General features: G+C 42.2%; 2 protein-coding genes across 9 annotated transcripts in view; both read left to right on the top strand.

The window, feature by feature from the left end:
- Window positions 1-5,229, top strand: part of LOC148319368 (uncharacterized) — a 55,516-nt gene extending 50,287 nt beyond the window's left edge. Inside the window, exons 45-61 of the mRNA XM_088281717.1 lie at window positions 49-102; window positions 653-706; window positions 797-904; window positions 1,155-1,262; window positions 1,331-1,438; window positions 1,530-1,583; window positions 1,668-1,730; window positions 1,807-1,860; window positions 2,488-2,523; window positions 2,625-2,642; window positions 2,730-2,765; window positions 2,845-2,871; window positions 2,952-3,002; window positions 3,290-3,458; window positions 3,752-3,861; window positions 3,946-4,167; window positions 4,545-5,229. Of these exons, the coding sequence (XP_088137843.1) occupies window positions 49-102; window positions 653-706; window positions 797-904; window positions 1,155-1,262; window positions 1,331-1,438; window positions 1,530-1,583; window positions 1,668-1,730; window positions 1,807-1,860; window positions 2,488-2,523; window positions 2,625-2,642; window positions 2,730-2,765; window positions 2,845-2,871; window positions 2,952-3,002; window positions 3,290-3,458; window positions 3,752-3,861; window positions 3,946-4,167; window positions 4,545-4,691 (1,419 nt within the window). The 3' untranslated portion in view covers window positions 4,692-5,229. The remainder of the gene's footprint in view (window positions 1-48; window positions 103-652; window positions 707-796; window positions 905-1,154; window positions 1,263-1,330; window positions 1,439-1,529; window positions 1,584-1,667; window positions 1,731-1,806; window positions 1,861-2,487; window positions 2,524-2,624; window positions 2,643-2,729; window positions 2,766-2,844; window positions 2,872-2,951; window positions 3,003-3,289; window positions 3,459-3,751; window positions 3,862-3,945; window positions 4,168-4,544) is intronic.
- A 2,238-nt stretch (window positions 5,230-7,467) lies between these two features.
- cdk5rap2 (CDK5 regulatory subunit associated protein 2) overlaps window positions 7,468-17,846 on the top strand; it is a 37,730-nt gene continuing 27,351 nt past the window's right edge. For 6 of the 8 annotated variants that reach the window (XR_015839670.1, XR_015839672.1, XR_015839671.1 and 3 more), the window contains exons 1-5: window positions 14,686-16,266; window positions 16,383-16,499; window positions 17,111-17,230; window positions 17,327-17,419; window positions 17,506-17,724. Coding sequence is in view for 5 of the 8 variants with exons in the window: in XM_088280517.1 (XP_088136643.1) it covers window positions 15,229-16,266; window positions 16,383-16,499; window positions 17,111-17,230; window positions 17,327-17,419; window positions 17,506-17,724 (1,587 nt within the window). In the remaining 3 variants the exon portion in view is untranslated. Of the gene's footprint in view, window positions 7,678-8,745; window positions 8,778-10,370; window positions 10,430-11,427; window positions 11,490-12,592; window positions 12,704-13,220; window positions 13,298-13,379; window positions 13,504-13,615; window positions 13,768-13,836; window positions 13,961-14,022; window positions 14,077-14,685; window positions 16,267-16,382; window positions 16,500-17,110; window positions 17,231-17,326; window positions 17,420-17,505; window positions 17,725-17,846 lie in introns of those variants that run through there. The other 2 variants (XM_088280519.1, XM_088280518.1) reach the window with 2 other exon arrangements.

Genomic DNA, 17,846 nt, shown 5'->3' with positions numbered 1-17,846 from the left:
TTGACTTAGTATGTCGCCCGATCATAACAAGTCCACCATTACATGCAGGGGCATCCTGGACCGCGAGGCATTCAAGGAACCAAAGGGGCCAAAGGAGATCAAGTAAGTTGAGAGTCATGCTTGTCATTAGTATTACAGTGGAACCTAACTTAATTTATCTGAAAAGCCACAATTGATACGCCCACCTAAAAAGGATTACAAAATGCCTATGGAGGCGACAAGATAGCAGCAAAGCACCACTTTTTTTTATATTAGAAAGATATTTCAGCATACACTGGAACCTCTGTTCTCAAATGTCCTAGTTTTCAAGTGATTCAATTTTTATTTTTTTTTCATCTAAATATTGTCCTGATTAGCGGACAGAAATATACGAGACTCGGTCATTCATTTCCTGGAATCAATGTGTCAGGATAAGCAGTTTGGATAATGGGTCGATGGATAGTTTTCTGTGTAACACATCCTGCAAAAAGTAAGACCTTCAAAATAAAAGCATGCAGTAAAAGAAAGCTATAATTTTATTTTTGAAGACCTGACTTGACAGGATTTTATGAGTCGACCAAGCGACGTCTCGTAACTCTTAAATATTAAGTCCAGGTGCCTATGTATTCTTTTTTAAAATATCACTGATTTAATCAATGCTTCCGCTTTTAAGGGTCAAAAAGGAAAGAGGGGTCAAGCCGGCGCAAAAGGAGCCAGAGGAACTGAGGTAAGTCAGATTTACGCATGTCATTTCCAAAGAATTTGGTGAAGGTGTCAAAGCCAGTCATACTAACATCTCACCTGTTTGTCTCCACAGGGGGCAGCCGGTCCTATTGGGCCCAGAGGTGTGGTGGGCAGAGAGGGACAGGAGGGAGTACCTGGGATGGACGGAACACCAGGAAAGGACGGAAGCAAAGGCATGCCGGTAAGAGCCAGACAATGTTTCTTAAATATACAAAAGCGCCTTCAACGCACCAAATGTAGATCTTTTCTTCAATTTCAGCCATTAAACATTTGTCATCAACATCAAAGTCATTTTACCGTCTTCAACCAACGTAGCGTTTGTGTTTTCACTAAATTAAAGACCATTTAAAATCTGCGGTGAAACCAACATGCTGTATTGTTTCCCAAACGATTGAGTTTTCTCAAGGTCAATAACTGGAATTATTTTCCAGGGAGAGCATGGGAATGATGGAGAGACTGGTCTCCCAGGCAAGGCTGGCTCTCGTGGCAAGACCGGTGTGACGGGACTTCCAGGAGATCAGGGAGCCTTCGGACCAAAGGTAAGACCTGGGTGGTCTACTAGCGTCATGTACAGTATACCCTCATGACTATTGTCCTATCTGACCAGGGGGAGCGAGGTCTTCGCGGACAAAGCGGACCTCCGGGGAAAAGAGGCTTTCGAGGTGGAATGGGACTTCCAGGGACACGGGGAGATGCCGGACCGAAAGGACAACCTGTGAGTGTCTTGCAAATCCTCACAGACATAGTAGACGAGCAGACAGCTCTCTGGGTACTAATAAGAAGAATAATGCTGACTTGTCATTCAGGGTGATGTTGGTGAATCTGGCTTTCCTGGAATTCTTGGAGTTTTTGGTCCAAAGGTATGGGAAAAAAAATGTTATGGTACATGTAGTACATTAGTGACATGCAAAAATCTTAATAGTGTGTCTCATTGCATTTTTCAGGGGCCTTCAGGAGACTTTGGCCCAAAAGGCATACGAGGTCCAAAAGGGCCACAAGGCAACATGGTGGGAAGATAGAGATATAAAAGGCCATTCCTGTCTTTTTTTCTCTTTTGTTGCTCTAACTCATTCTCTCAATCAGGGCCGCAGCGGTGTCATGGGCCCTGTTGGAATTATTGGCCCCAGTGGAAGCGCAGTACGTACTACACAGTGTACATATTGACAGTTTTTAATGACACAAATCCACACAATTTTTTTTTTCTCACCCTCAGTGACAGTTTCAAGTCTATACCAAACGGAAGTGTTTTCGTACAAGTGGCATGTGATTTAGTCTCCAAAAAAAACTAATGTACATGTTTTCGGAAATATCAACCACAGTTTTGAGTGATTTTTAAAAACAAAAGACAATTTAGAATCTTCATCAAATCTAACAGTTGTAATTTTCAAAACGTTGTAAAGATTATTTATAGTCTTCAAAGAACCAAATACCAAAAACTGGTTTGAAATCTCCAAGCATCTCGTTTTCGCATAGCTATCAAAAAAGTGACATTTCTGTTGTCGTAAATAACACAATTTAGTCCTCCACTAGAACATGTTTTTGTAATCATTAAAATATGTACAGCATAGTCTTCAAAAAATACATTGTTTATACATACATAGATTTATAACAGCCTTTTTTTGTAAACATCTATCACAATTTTGAGTCTCCAGAGAAATATAACGTACTTACTTTTCTTCAGTGAACCCCACATGTGTGTTTGCCTAAACATTAAAGACAATTTATACCAAACATTAACGGTCATCGTGTTTTTTTTTTCTCCAGGGTCCCAGAGGCGAGAAAGGCAACCGTGGTGCCATGGTAATTATTATCGTAATGAAACGATCATGCTGGCACGTTGAAATGTAAAACATTACTTAACCTTTCTTTTTTTTTTTTTTTGTCCCTTTTTGTCCAAACAGGGAGTGCAAGGACCAAGGGTATGTTGTGCATGTTTTTTATCTTTTATTTTTGTCTGACTTGAAGCATAAAGACTCACTCAGCAAGTGTGATTTTGTCTTGGTTAGGGAGCTCCTGGACCTCGTGGACGCCGTGGCCCACCAGTAAGATTTTCTACTTGAATTCAATTGAATCATGTGAAGTTCTTGTGATCATTCTTTGTTTTCTTTTGCTTCTTCCTAGGGTCCCATGCGTGTCCCGCCATCATTTGTAAGATTCTTATGCCCGATAATAACATTAAGGGCCACAGACAAGAAATCAAACTCTAACAACTTGTTTTCCCCCTTCAGAAAGAGGATGGTCTTTTGTATATGGATTCACACAGCCAGCTCAGGAATGAGGTTCGTGAGTAACGTCAACTATTACACTGCTCACATTAAATTAAAGATATCAGGTATGGGGGTGAAATTTCAGGATGAACCGAGAACAGGTGCCCACACTCCAAAGCCCTAATATGTCATCTCGTTTAGGAGCTGTTGTTTTTTTTTTTTAATTTTGTTTTTAACCTCTGGATGTGCCTCATTTACAGCCTCATTATCCCAAACTTTTTTGGAGTAGTGAATTACGGGGTTGGTCGGTCTTCTGATCAGTAGCAAAGATTCACCCACTTGTTGCATCTTGTTGATAGAATAAGCTAGTGATGGACCTGCCCATGCTGGACCAGGGTGCAGAGATCTTCAAGACCCTCCACTACCTCACTAACCTGATCCAGAGCCTGAAGAACCCACTGGGCACCAGGGACAATCCTGCCCGCATCTGCAAGGACCTGCACAGCTGTGAACAAAAGTTAAATGACGGTATGCAATATCGTTGCGTTTATTAAATCACACACAATTGAAGTCTGTAAAACCGACTCATAAAAGAAAAGAGAATTATTTTTTTAAACATCAAAATGTTCAAGCAAACCATTCATTTTTGTCCAACAAAAGTCTGCTAGCTTCATGCGAACATATAATGCAAAATGTCATAACTAGCTATCAGAATATGCATACCTGTGACGGTTATTATAAACTTTCAGCACACATTAAAACAAAGAACCTTCTTGTTGCAAGGCTGCCACGCTAACGCTAACCCAACTCTTGTGTTGCAGGCACTTATTGGATTGACCCTAACCTTGGCTGCACGTCCGACACAATTGAAGTCTCCTGCAACTTTACGGGTGGCGGACAGACTTGTCTTAAGCCAATAACCGTATCCAAGGTATCCAAAAACATACTGACACATACACCAATCAAGTGAAAGGAATTATATGGCGCTATTGTACACACGTCTGTTTCTTTGCAGCCAGGAGTCAGCGTTGGCCGCGTCCAGATGAACTTCCTCCACTTGCTGAGCGGCGAGGCGGTCCAGCACGTCACCATCCACTGCTTGAACGTCGCTGTCTGGAGTGGCGGCCAGGATTTGCCGGCTTCTCTGGAATCCTCAGTGCACTTCAAGGCGTGGACCGGCGAGATATTTGAGGCCGGAGGAGAACTCGAGCCTGATGTTGTGGAGGACTCTTGCTGGGTACGTCTTTGATCTCCTGGTCTTCATTTCGCTTAAATGCGTACTGTGACATAGACGCTAGCTTTGTTAGCTCGTCTCTGGTGTTTTGCATTGTGTGTTAGCAGTAAACTAGTAGACTTTTGTCTATGTGTTTGGTAAAATACACAATTTACAATTGGTTCAATTTAAAATATACCAAACATTTACACGTTTGCGCTAAACATCAATATGTATTGCGTTTGTGGGTAGCTGCAACATCGCACCAGCGCACAGTGACAAACAAGGCAGCAATTGAAAATAAATAGATAAGTAAATATATGTATATGTATGTATGTGCGTGTGTGTGTGTTGACTGTTGCAAATAATATATTAATATATATATAATATATTGCTTGCAGATGAAAGACGGCCGCTGGCACCAGGCCCGGTTCGTGTTCCGCTCCTTGGACCCGTCCCTGCTCCCCATTACTGATGTGGTCCGTCTCCCCGAGACCAGCCCCGCATCGCACTACCACCTGGAGATTGGTCCCGTCTGCTTCGTGTGAGCCGGGAAGTGTCATGGTGGTGGAATTCTCAGTGGTCACCTCATCCCGACAACAGCCCAGCCTTCCCTCGCCACCCAGCTTCTGCCAACCTCTCATTGAGGGAGAGCAGACGAGAAGGAGCCGGGGGAGTTCTTGCACTAATATCTTCTCAAAAGCTTCTTCCAGCTCCTCCGTGAAATATAAAAGCAAAAAACAGGCCTACATCATCTCTCTGGAACATTTCCAAGTGGAGGGACGCCTGGTGGGCCAGTCAATTGATCCGGATTATAATCATAACTTATTTTTCTATACATTCCGTGTACCACCTGGTTTTATTTTTGGCAACAACAACAAAAGAAATCCATTCTAATATCCTATGAGAGAAAAATATAATAAAATAATGTACATAAATGTATTCTTATGATTTCCTTTCATACATGTTTATCTCATCTTCAAGTGCAATAGAAAAGGAGAAGATAATGTTACAGTTTGAATTGAAATGAGAGGGGCAGTGCATTTTACTATATTTTATTTTGGTGTTCATCTCCTTCCAATATTACTGTCGTGTTTTTTTGGGGTGGGGAGGTTGTTGTTTTTTTTGTGGAGGTGGGGGGGGTTGTTTTTCTTTTTTGTTCTGGCAGAAATCACATGAGTATTTATTAATTAGTGTGCACTCCAAAAGGGAGATTTGTAAAACTCAGTGGTGTGAGAAAAGACTTGTTATAGATACCACTGATGTGAACTTCTGCAGCTTTAGTCATTGAGGGAAAAAAGTATATATAAAATATTAAAAAAAAAACTATATATATATATATATATATATAATATGGAGGTTTTGATCTCTTAGTAATTTCTTTTTATTTTTTGGGTCAGTTTGGGATCCTTGCATCTATTCACATTTTTCTTCAATAGTAAATGAATGAAAGTTGCTAATAATTATACTGTAATTACACCACTCTGCTGACACACTCTGTTGTTCATAGTGCAGGATCGCTTGGATTAATTTAAAACAATAAAGAAAGTGTACATATAACATATATATATATATATATATATATATACATGCAGTGTCTAGATTCCATGATTGTAGTTATTCAGTATTGAGCAAGGGTTCTTTCCCAAATATGTATACATTTCTTTATACAAAGCACCCTATGCAACAGCTGTATATGTAATAGGAAAAAAAAACATGTATGTTTGTATACCGTGGATGCCCGTCCTTGCTAATTTAATTTTATTTAATTTGTGGAGCAGCAAAATCTCTGTCTACTCTCTTCACGGAAGATATATATATATATATATATATATATATATATATATATATATATATATATATATATATATATATATATATATATATATATATATATATATATATATATATATATATATATATATATTAATTAATTAAATCAGTTGACCCAACTGGTCTTGGAGTTTATATATTTTTCTTATGTGTAAATTTTGGGGCTCCAGAGAACAAATTTATTGCAATATATATATGTCTTTGTTTGTTTCCCTATGATAATCCACCATGTACTGTATCAGGTGCTATTCTATTACTTGTGTTTTTAAGGAAAAACAAAATGCAAAATATGTGAACTGTTTCTTCTTTTGTTTGGTTTGTTTTTGTGTATGTTTTATAATTGTGTTGTAGACATGAAATCAAGTTGAGAAAACCTGACATTTTGTGTATGACACCCAAGCAAAAAGTGAATAAGGTTTCCGTTTGCCTTCTTGAATACAACCTGCCTGTTTTGGTAATATGATAACATTATCCTGTTATTATATTTATATTAAGTGAAACTATCTCACGCTACAAACGTTATCAGTCTCTGCTCTCTACTTGGCGTCCCATTTGTTCAATAAAAACTTTCAATTTTGTGTGGATCTTTATTTGTAGTTCTTACTTATTTATAATCACTAAAACCTGATCTCGTCCAGGTCTGCTGTGAAAAGTCTACACCGCCTTTTAAATTCTAAGAGAACATGTAAAATCCTCTCCCAAATATTTCCTTTATTATGTTACCTACGGGCGGCACGATGGACGACTGGTTAGCACGATGGCATAACAGTGCAGAGGTCGTGGGTTTGATTCCGGCTCAGGCCTTTCTGTGTGGAATTTGCATGTTCTCCCCGTTCTTGCGTGGGTTTTCTCCGGGTACTCTGCCCCCCCCCCCCCCCCCCCCCTCCTAAAAAAAACACGCGTAGCAGGTTGGTTGGGATGATTGGACACTCGCCCCTAGGTATGTGGGCCCGGATGTTTTTTTGTCTACGTGTACCCTGCGATTGGCACGCGCGCGCGCACACGCACACGCGCGCACGCATGAATCGGTAACACGTTAGCCTTACTATAATCGTAATCTGTAAACTGTAAAAAAAATAATGATTAAATAAAACACTCGAAATCGCTAATGTTGACGAGCCAACGTCTAAGTCCAACAAACATTAGATGATGCAAAGGGAGAAATTGTTTGCTTTGATCGCCAATTTATTTTTCAAGCTGCCACGAACCGCCCAGAAATGTTTGTTTTGGCCAATAGTTTGTTGAGAGTATCCACCCAGTCACACGCCGCATTTATGAACACTCGCAAATTCGAAATTTTCGAAACGCAGTTCCTTTGTTAGCAATTGAATCATGACAAATTCCACCAATATTCATTGGTTTTATTTATAAAAGCATATAATATAATGCAGTTACTGTAATTTTGCTTTGTCGCATTTAAAATCGGCCGTGCTGTTGTGAATCCCACTGTCGTGTGAGAAACACCAAAACTATCGAAAGCAACGCCTGCCTCCAACGCGCACTACCGTGACGTCAGTTGTATCACGATGGCGGTAGCCTGGACAATTTTGAATCATGTCCCGCTTTTACAGCATTAAACGGACACATTTGCACACTGAAAATGCTAAGACGCGCGTTGGAGAGCACCAACTAAGATACAAATACTACAATGGACTCCGTGGTGGGAGACGACCAGACGCTCCCCGTTGACTTGAACGGAAGGTAAAAAAAAAAAGTCTGGAGCTTGCCTGCTAACGATTAGCATTTGTGTGCGTTTCCACTTGGGAAAAGAGGCTCTACAAGCAAAAGATAACCTAGAGTAATTCATCATGGACTATCAAATGGATACATTTTGGACCATATCGTGTATTTCAGTGTACACTGAGCCGTTTTTTGTGTGCCACGTATTGATAGCTACGGGGAGCCTCTTGCGTACTTGTCAAAGGACTTTTTTTCTTCTTATAAACTTACACTTTTTAGCTTTATAACAGTTAGTGCGAGTTATCGATAATAATACCACGTGACAGTAAGCCCGTTATTATGTGAGTAATAGTACTGACGTTATTCCTAAAGTACGAGCTACGAGTAACGTCAATCATACAGGGTCCGGGTGCTGATTGGCTGGCAGGCTTTGCGCACGACTGCGGAAATAATGTGAGGCCAGAGTGAATTATGTACTCATTGATTGCCGAATCGTACGTTTACGTCGCCTCCATATTGGATGTGGTTATGTGGCTCGAGTAATTGCCATACTTTAAAATGTAAAAAAAAAAGCTGTAAACCTTAATGCACGCGCGCACACACTCTCACACACGGTAGAGTTAGGCAAGGCAAAACTAAAAGCAAATTAAAAAAAATGCCATCTCTTAGTTAGCCACCATCTTTGTAGTATTTTTATTTTTTATTTTTTGATAAGAAATGCAAAACAAAAATCAACATTTTTATTTTATTTTTATATTGTTTGAAGATGCGGTACAGGTAATGAATGAATAGATATATTGTTTGAGTGGATTCATGTGATTTCAATCAATATCAATGGAAAAAATTGAGTAAATTGAGGCATTATCTTGCTTAGGGAACAAATTATAAGGTACCATGCTTACATTAATTTATGAGGTTACATCTGTCACATCCAATGTGGCGGACTGGACATGCTGCCATTTTTGCAGCAAAGGTCCAACCCATTCACTGAGGCGTCTCTGCGTATAGTTCTCCGCCTCCTCGCACAGTAACATCCACAGCGGTACATTTACTTGTCATGTTGCTTGTTGCCCTCCTGCTTACTTGCAGCGACATTGGGGAGAGCTGAGTGAGCCGTCCCGGTAGGTGAAACAGACTCATTTAACCCTGACTTACTGATGCTGCTGCTGTGTTAGTGTACTGTTGTGTTTGTAGCCCCTTAGACTGTCCTGGTGCCTGTGTCTAGCAGAAGCATCTCTAACCGAGACTTTAGGAGGACATCCAGGTGGCAAGCGAGACGCCAGAGTAATCCAAGATGTTAGCTGATATGAGCGGTGTGAATTACGACAAATCGTGCTGCCTCACGAGAGACTCGCAGTGACTCGGGCAAACTGGTCGGAACATGGACGAGTGGTTAGCAGAAACGCGAAAACGAGGAAGTCATTGTTGTGCTGTTTCTTGTTTGGGGCTGGTTAATACGGATTTGTCTGCTAAATTGTCAGTAACTGATTCTTTCCCGCCTATTTTATACTGGTGCTCTTTAATATGGCAGCATGCGTTGTGATCAGTGTTTTTTTTGCATTTTGTTTCATTGTTTGCTGAAATCTGTCACATGCGCTGGCATGCTTCCTCTTCATCTGCACAGGAAGTGTGTGATGTATGAAGTCTTACTGTGTGTTTTTTGTCAAACTTTCTGGAACGTTTCCATGGGTATCTACATTTTATGGAAACATCATATCCAGGCATGAATGTCTACCTTTTGTGTTGTTATCAGCAGTCATCCATGTCAAATAATTCCGTTGATTGGAAGCTGAATAAAGTACATGTGGCGGTAAAATAAGCAGACTTAGCAGCTCGTAGGTATATTGCTGAAAGGCGGAGAAGTACCATTACTAAAAATATAAGGTCTTATGCTCAATGATTGTTTAGGATATAAAGATGTAAAAAGAAGATGCACTTTATTGGGTTTAGGGGCCTCTGCCCTTGCCTCATCAGTATTATTATTATTATGATTATTAGTTGTTGTAGTAGTAGTATTGCAGTGATCAGAAGTACTCATATCACAAACGGAGTAATATAATCTAATAGTGACTAATATGAAAAAATCTGAATTGTTTCCAACGTATTTGTTGTGACAGGTGCTGGAGGCAGCCTCGCGTCATAATATTAGTTCACCAAGGGTCAGATGTCAAGGGTCACGAAAGCAAACATTCAAGCCAAAACCAGTCTAACCATGAATTAAGTCACTTTTTTTTAAATTCCCAGTGGAGTCCTTAAGTGCGTTGAGGTTGTGCAGATGTGTTTCGCCAGAGTTGATGTTTGTTTGTTTTAGGGCTGGGTGAAGTGACAACATCACAGTGCTCTTTTTGTCTTCGCACCAAAGCAAAATGTCTTGTTGTTTTGAATTTGAGAGCTTGGCTGCCACTGGCACATGCCGAGTCTGTCACACACAGTGAGAGCGAGTGAGAAAGCGAGAGAGAGAGAGCAAGGGAGAGAGCGAGCGAGTGAAAGCTGGGCCATGTAGATGAAGCACAGAGCTATTTCTGGAGTGTCCGTAGGGCTGTGTGCAAGCGGCCAGCGTGAGTAACGCATAAACACAACTCTGTCTTTAAAAAAAAAAAAAAAAGAAGCACTGCTCCCTTCAGCCTGTATGCAGCTGTGACTTGATGCAGTAACATAGTGATTGGCCACCGGGCCTCCTATTAATTCAGCTCACCAAATGATTTTATCCGCAGCTGCAGCCTGCCGGGCTCGATAAATGCTGGAGACCAGTCCACCACAGCCGTCATGACAGGTAGGACAAAGCTTCCCTTTTGTTTAATTGCTGTTGTGTTCCCCTTGTGTGTTCATTAACGTGCCACTGTTGTCATCCGTTTCCAAACATGAGTAAAGCAATCGGCCGCAAGAGTCTAATTAGGTGATCCCCGTGATGTTTCTCTTGCCGAGCAACTTGCAAATGTGACAAGGGTGCAGAGTACACAGACTGCCTTTACAAAGGCAATCATTTTGATTGATGCTGAAGAGAAGTTCAGTGGATATAAAAGGGTGACAAAAAATTGTAAAATGATTCTTCTTGGTCTCTTTTTTTATATCACAAAATGTTAATTAATCTAAAACAATCAATATGACGTCCAGGTCTTTTGCAAAAGCCAAAATATTTAAGTCATAAATTAAAGCAAAACTTGTATAGCAAAGGTGCCCATTAGGTCGATTTACTGGTCGATCGCCAAGTGAGTCAAAATCATTCTTACAGACGAGCTTCAGAAACGCTTGAGTTTGTGAGAAATGGAGAGCAATGGTCGTTGCTCAGGCTGGGCAAGTACTGTATTGGTTTTAAGGTACTTGTTAATTCTGCTGACAGCAGCCACTTAAAAAATGTGTAAGTCCTCCTTGCGAGTAGTTGGCGCTACAATATGGCAGTTTTGACACATCAGTGTCAGAAAGAAACTCATTGCCTTAACTGAAATTTTATGGGTGAAAAGTACTAGTTGTATTATTCTGTATCGTTGAGTACCCAAGGGTGAATACTCATACTGGTATTGTTCTGGAAAAAAAGGGTATCAAACTTCCCTAGTCGTTAGTAAAGGTGAAAATGATGGAGCTGTTACTGTTAGCCTTTCAATGTGCAGATAAGGAGTTGGGAGTTTCCAAAAGAATTGCCTCCTCTGCCTCTATATTTGTCTGATCACAACAGCCTGGAGACAAGCGTGATGGTGGGCCGACTAGATTTGGCAAAAGAACTTTCTAGAAGCCCCGGGCCGTGTGACTAATCCGTTCTTGTTGTCTCAACAGCGCCGTCCTGTCCTAGCAAGATGTCCCCCATCAAAGCCCTCACCATGAAGGACTATGAAAATGTAAGTGCTTTGGATCGGGTTCCCGTAGTTGGCTCCCGAGCTGGCTAGTTAATCCAGTTAGTTAGATTACACAAAAACTAAGATTCACTTGTTAGTTGGTGAGTCAGTAAATTTGAATATACAAAAACTACATAGCACAACATATTTGTGGGTAGTTGGGTCACACAAAACAACACCGGTACAGCAGCGCTTTACATTCATGATTTCTGATCAATTTTATGGTTTGATAGTGTTAGCTGGTTAGTTAGATAGTTGGTTAGCTTGTTGGCTAGCTTGTTAGTTGGTTAGTTAGATTATGCAAAACTACACTAAGATAATTAATTGGCCAGCTAGTTAATAACTCAACAATTACGACACTTCATCAACTCGTTAAGTCCATTAGTTAGATTACAAAAAAAACTGCAATTCACTGGTTTGTTGTTGAGTTAGTAAATCAGATTATACAAAAATACATGACTGAATTTAGTTAGTTACGTTACACAAAACAGATGCACTTTACAATACAAAAGAATTGACTCTACGCTACTCTAGCTTGTGCAAATGTAAACTAATTAGTTCGATAACACCGAAATTGCAATTTGTTGTTTGATAAGTGTTTGGTAGTTATTTAGTTAGTCAGTCTCCTTATACATCTGATTCCATTGACTGTTGCGTCCAAGTTGCATTGTGTTACGCTCCACCTAAACCACGCTAAACCATTTATGGACATTTGTTGAAGAAGAGGAGGAGGAGGATGTGGTTTGCATGCTGACCCTCAGACATGTTGGCCTGAACTCCCTGTCTGCTGGCTCCATGATGAGATGTTTTACGAACTGGAAGTGAGCAGACTGCATCCCCAACCCCCACAGTCCACCTCACATTTCCAGATGCATGGTGCTCACAGCCCCCGCGACACAATGATGCACAGTTGGCTCTCACTTGCAAGCATGAGGCAGGCCTTCATTCATTTCAACACACAGCGTACATTTGTTCGGTGCATGTGATTCATGGATTCACAGCAGTCAAATAGTATTCAACTCAAAACAATTGGATTAGAGACAACAACAACAGGCGAGTCTTGTGGTAATAACGTGCTCATGTGTTTTGTTTGCTTTTGTCAACAGCAAATCACAGCATTAAAGAAGGAGAATTTCAACCTGAAACTGCGCATTTACTTCATGGAAGAGCGCATGCAGCAGAAATGCAACAACTCAACGGAGGATATATTCAAAACGGTGGGGGGGGGGATCTCCATACCGCCTGCTACATACAATGAAATATTATTTAAACCCCAAAATGTTCAACCAAACCTCATAATGACAAAAGCCCACTAGCCTAACGCTAACATCTGATGCAAAAAGCCATAGATGAGCTAATGGGAATAAGCATCGATGTTGTAATTAAACTGCAACTACATACTGTATATTTAACACCAAACGTTTCAACCGAACCATACAGTACCACAATACTCATATACATTTGATTACTATGCTTTGTTAGAGACCTTCCCTGCTGCTTCTTCCTTAATTATCCCTCATGGTAGAGCTCAGCGTGGCACTACACTCGAGGCGCACTGCTCTAAATTTGATCTTGTCTAAACTGTAACCACCCAATAAAATAACTTTGTTAAAAATCTGTGTTATTAACAGCCCTCCACTGTAGTCCCATCTTAACAGTGCCATTAAGGGCACATTCAAATAAAAAATTAAGTTTTAGCATTCCCACAATAGAATAAATGACGTCTCTTCACAGAACATTGAGTTGAAAGTGGAACTGGAGTCCATGAAGAGAGACTTAGCAGAGAAGCAGGAGCTGCTCGTGTCTGCGTCGTAAGAGCTTCTCCGCCATCCAGGTTTGTAAAAATCCGATACATATTAATGAGCTTGGCCTCGTCTGCGAATGCTTTGTCAGGAAAGCTCTGGAGAGTCTAGCTGGTCGAGAGACGGGTGAGCCGCAGCGTGTCAGGGAGCAAGCGCAGCGAGAAATGGATGCGCTCTGCGAATCGTTCAACAAGAGGATCGCCGAACTGGAGGAAGTGAGTCCAACTACCCAGGCATTTGCCAAGCACATTACCGCCACCTCCAGGACAAGAATGAGAAATTAGTAATTATTCCACAAATATAAGTTTTGTTTCTTTGTTGCATCAGTTCCTGCGCACAGCTGAAGATGAGATGGAGAAGATGGCAGCCATCGCTGAGCAAGAGAAGCTCAAAAACATTAACATGGAGAAGCAGCTCCAATTTGTGGGACTGCCTGGCCCTGTGCAAGACCTGCAGCTGGCCCTGCAGGAGAAGGACAGGTAAGCTAAAGCGCAAGGCTAAAGCAAACGTTCGGATTTGGAAAGGTTTCATTGTTGTTTGCCCCTCAGCATCATCGAGCAGCTGAAGATCACGTTAACAAACCAGGAAGCGGAAATCCGTCAGAGCAACGACAGGCCCACTGAGATGGATACGCTGTCATCTGATCGAAAACAGATGATGGATGAACTTCAGGTATGACTTTCTTATGACGGCCTGATTTTGCTGTCATGTAAATTGTTTGTTTTGACACCCAGGCCCTGAGGGACGAACTACTCAGAAAAAAGGACGAAATAAAACCTAACCACCAGGTTAGTGCTTTCTGAATATACTACTACATCCATTTTTTAAATTTATTTTTCACCTCGCCTCTTCAGGCTAGTGAAATCTCTTTGCGTCTTTGTGTCAGCCTGTTACATAATTCTTCTCTATTCGACTTTGAATCAAAAGCTCAGCGTCAGTTAAGTCAGTGAAAGTTCAACATGTAAAAAAATGTCATGGATGGTCTAATAGAAAGCGGCATTGATGTCATTTGTACATATAAACTGACAAACAACTGCAACTTGAATGCAATCAAACAGCATATATTAGTACTCACAGGCAAACAGTCTATCTTCTCTCCCCTATGCCAAGACGATTACTAGAGCAGAGTTGGGGACCTTTTCTGCCTCTGAATTAGTGCTATGGCTAATTTGGACCAGACAAGGAGCAGCAATGCATCTCGCCACTCTGTAACATCTTACAGGCTCTCACCACTTTGCACGTAGAACATGGTGAACTCGCTCATTGAGCCAAGTTCACGGCCCTTCATCAGGTCTTGGCTGCAGGTCCCCGGGCACAAAATTAAAACCGGATTACCAGGCTGTCTGGAGTCGGTTATTTATGGCCGTCCATATTTACTTAAAAGAAGCCGAGCTCACCACGAGGCATCCGCGAGTTTGCGTGCGGAATGACTCCGGTCCGGCATGGTCGATGTCAAACAGAGATGGGAGATCACCAGAGGCTCTCCCAGTGGTCTTCTCTGGATTGAGGCGTAATAGGATCTAATGTGCCAGCACTGATCGCTAAAGGACACCTTGCTCAAGTGGATTTTTTTTTATGCGCTGCCAGAGTGAATAAACTCCCAGGATGCGGAGCAGTCCCCCACCCTCTTCAGATCTGATCATATTTATTTGCAATGCAGCATCCGGAGGGCGCTTTTTGAGAGTTGGGCAGACTTTGGCCATAGCAAAGATTACTACAGTAAACTCAGAGGATTTGACCTGACCGATTGCGTTGGATGCGAGTGGAACGGTGGCAGGAGCGGGGATTATTCAAGGCTTAGGGCTTACAGTGCTTTGTAATCATTCATTCCGTTACGTGCCTCACACAATGATGGGTCGCTCTTCTGTGGCTGTCAGGCAGAGGATCTTTAGGATTGAGCATTTTGGACCTCTTTAACGTGGACAAGTCTGAAAGGCGACATGAAGGACTCGTGTCGCATATGCAGTGGCCGTCTGGTTGGCAATCAGTGTCGATGGATCTTCAGCTCGTCGGCAAAGAGGAAGCTGCAGATCATTTTGTCACACGTGCTCAGCCGGGAGGTGACCCGCGACGGCCGCGGCGAATTCCTCTGTGGGAAATGTGTATTCCAGCTGGAGAAGGTGATACAATGCGACGTGAACCTCAGCCAGCTGCAGGAACAGCACAACAGCCAGGTGCAGAAAATACAAGCGGAGAAAGCGCACCTGATCCAGTGCATTATCCATGTGTACAACAAACACAACCCCGACCAGGCTAAGTGCAATGAGGAGAACATCCGCTCCAAAACGCTCCTCAGATCATCCGGGGCGGCCAGTTTTGACGACGAGGCTGTGAGTCTGCTCCCTGATGACGCACAATCGCCTAGGGAGAGCGGCAGTAGTCACCGCATGAGGAGATGTGTGAGTCTGGATAGACTCGTGGGCAAAGGAGTATTGCCGGGACGTTCGGGTCTCAAGAAATGGAGGATGGGATCAACTTTGGGGCTGGACAGCCCTATGAAGAGCTTGGGTTTGCGTGGCTCACGTGGCTGCTCTCAGAGCATGTACCTGGACCTGGTCCACTACAAGGGCACGTTTCCTAGGTCCGGATTCAAAGGCCGTTCTGCATCCTTGCAGTCCCTCAATCGAGACTTTGACACTCCAGAATCCACGCCGCGTAAGGCAAAGGTCAGAGAACCGAAGACTTTTGTCAACCGAAACGCTGCCTCTGACGTTCCAGCGGGAAAGGCTCAAGCTAAAATGCTCCTCCGCAGATCCTCACGGCAGCCCTCAGTCATCTCTGACTTGATCCAGCTCCTGCGCTGCCTCAGCAAGGAAGGAGTTTCAGTCCCTGCCGGGAGCCGCATCCCTGTCCTGAAAAGGTTCAGTGTCGGCCATCTCCACGCTTGTAACAAGCGAGTGCGACGAGAGGCTCAGTGGAAATCTCTTCATGACCTAACAGAAGAATTTGATGATCAATACATGCCCGCGACAGCGGAGGTAGTTTTATGCTGCAATTCAGCTGCGCAGACTGTCACTGGTGGTCAGTATTAGTGTTAATGAAGTGTAACTTACTTATCCTATGTCTTCTTTTGTTTTCCAAATCTGCCATGTAGAGTGAGGTTCATCGACTGGAGTCCGTCAATAAGCTGCTGACTGAAGAGCTCACCCAGGCAAAAAGTGCTCATGAAAACCTGACAAAGACACTGGAAGAAACCCAGAGTGAAACCAAGGTACAGTGTAGTGCAAAATAGGTGAAAACCTGCAATACATAGTCCATTTTTTAATAGAACACTATTTATTAACAGACTTGAACTTATTAAAATGCACTTAAAAAAAAGTTTGCTTGCTCAGTTCTCCAAACAAGAGGCTTCAAGCTGTCTTTCACAGTGGTGGCTTTCTGTTGATCTGATCCAGAAAACAAAAGCCAACTCAACGTTGTTTATTTAAATAACCATATAATTTCTTCTAGTGCAAATCCGCTATCTTTATGATGCCATAAAGTGGTGAAACGCCATAGACAGGACAACAAAAATTAACATTGATGCTATGTTATATTTACCTCGTTGCTCTGTGGCAAAAAGACAATTACTGTATTTTTGGATGTCCGTCGGCAACCTTTTTACTCTTCTTCTTGCTGTTGATTATGTACAGTGGACCTCGGTTGCAGCACAACATGAAGGCGAACACTCTTTTACTGTAAAATAAAAAGCAATAGTTTAAAAATTAGGGTTTACATGGGGACACAAACAATGTATTGTGGAGGAACAGTGTATGCTGAGATGGCATGTCAAGCTACTTTTTTTAGTTTTGTGTTTCTCCATTAAATACTGTTTGTCCACAGATGCTGTCAGGAAGGCTGGACAAGAGCGAGAATGAACTCCAAACAGAGAAAAAAAATGGGCTTAAGCGAGACAAAACCATCCAAGGGCTCACACAGGTCATCAGAGAAAAGGAAAAAGAGGTGAGACCTTATTAAGACAAACTTATTTGAACCTTCTTTGGAAGCCCAACTTTTATTTTGCGAACCCGTCACACTGTCCTTCTTGGCTTTGCACAGATTGCAGAGTTGTGCCATGAGATCGAGGACCGGGATGATGCTCTCGCCAAAGCCAGGGAGACAGCGCACAAGGCTCAGATGCAAAAATACCACGTAAGTTGTCTTTTCTAGCCAGGGAGGTCTTTTTGTGACCATAAAAATCTTTGAGTTCAATAACATTCTCTCATTTTCTCTTCTAGGGAGCGGAAGAGCACCAAAGTCTTTTAATGGCCAAGCAAACAGAACTGATCCAACTCCAGGGCGAGCACCATGCCAAGGTGCTTGAAGCCCAAAAGCTGCAGCGGGCCCTGGACAGGAGGGAGCAAGAGCTGGCTGACTTGCAGCAGGCGAAGGAGCAGCTTGAGGTGGAGCTAGAAGACCTGCAGCAGCAGAAGAAGAAGGGTGACAAAGCCTTGAATGTGAGACTTGAAGGAAAAAAAAAGCTTTATCACATTTGCGAAAGGTGGAAATCTGATATTTACAACAAATTGACATGCCCCCCCCCCTTGCTGCATGAAAAAATGCATGCAAATGTCCTTTC

This window comes from Idiotropiscis lumnitzeri, chromosome 18, assembly GCF_059441095.1.
Source record: "Idiotropiscis lumnitzeri isolate Australia: NSW breed Sydney's pygmy pipehorse chromosome 18, RoL_Ilum_1.0, whole genome shotgun sequence".
Taxonomy (NCBI): domain Eukaryota; kingdom Metazoa; phylum Chordata; class Actinopteri; order Syngnathiformes; family Syngnathidae; genus Idiotropiscis; species Idiotropiscis lumnitzeri.
This window is presented reverse-complemented; position numbering and strand designations above follow the sequence as displayed.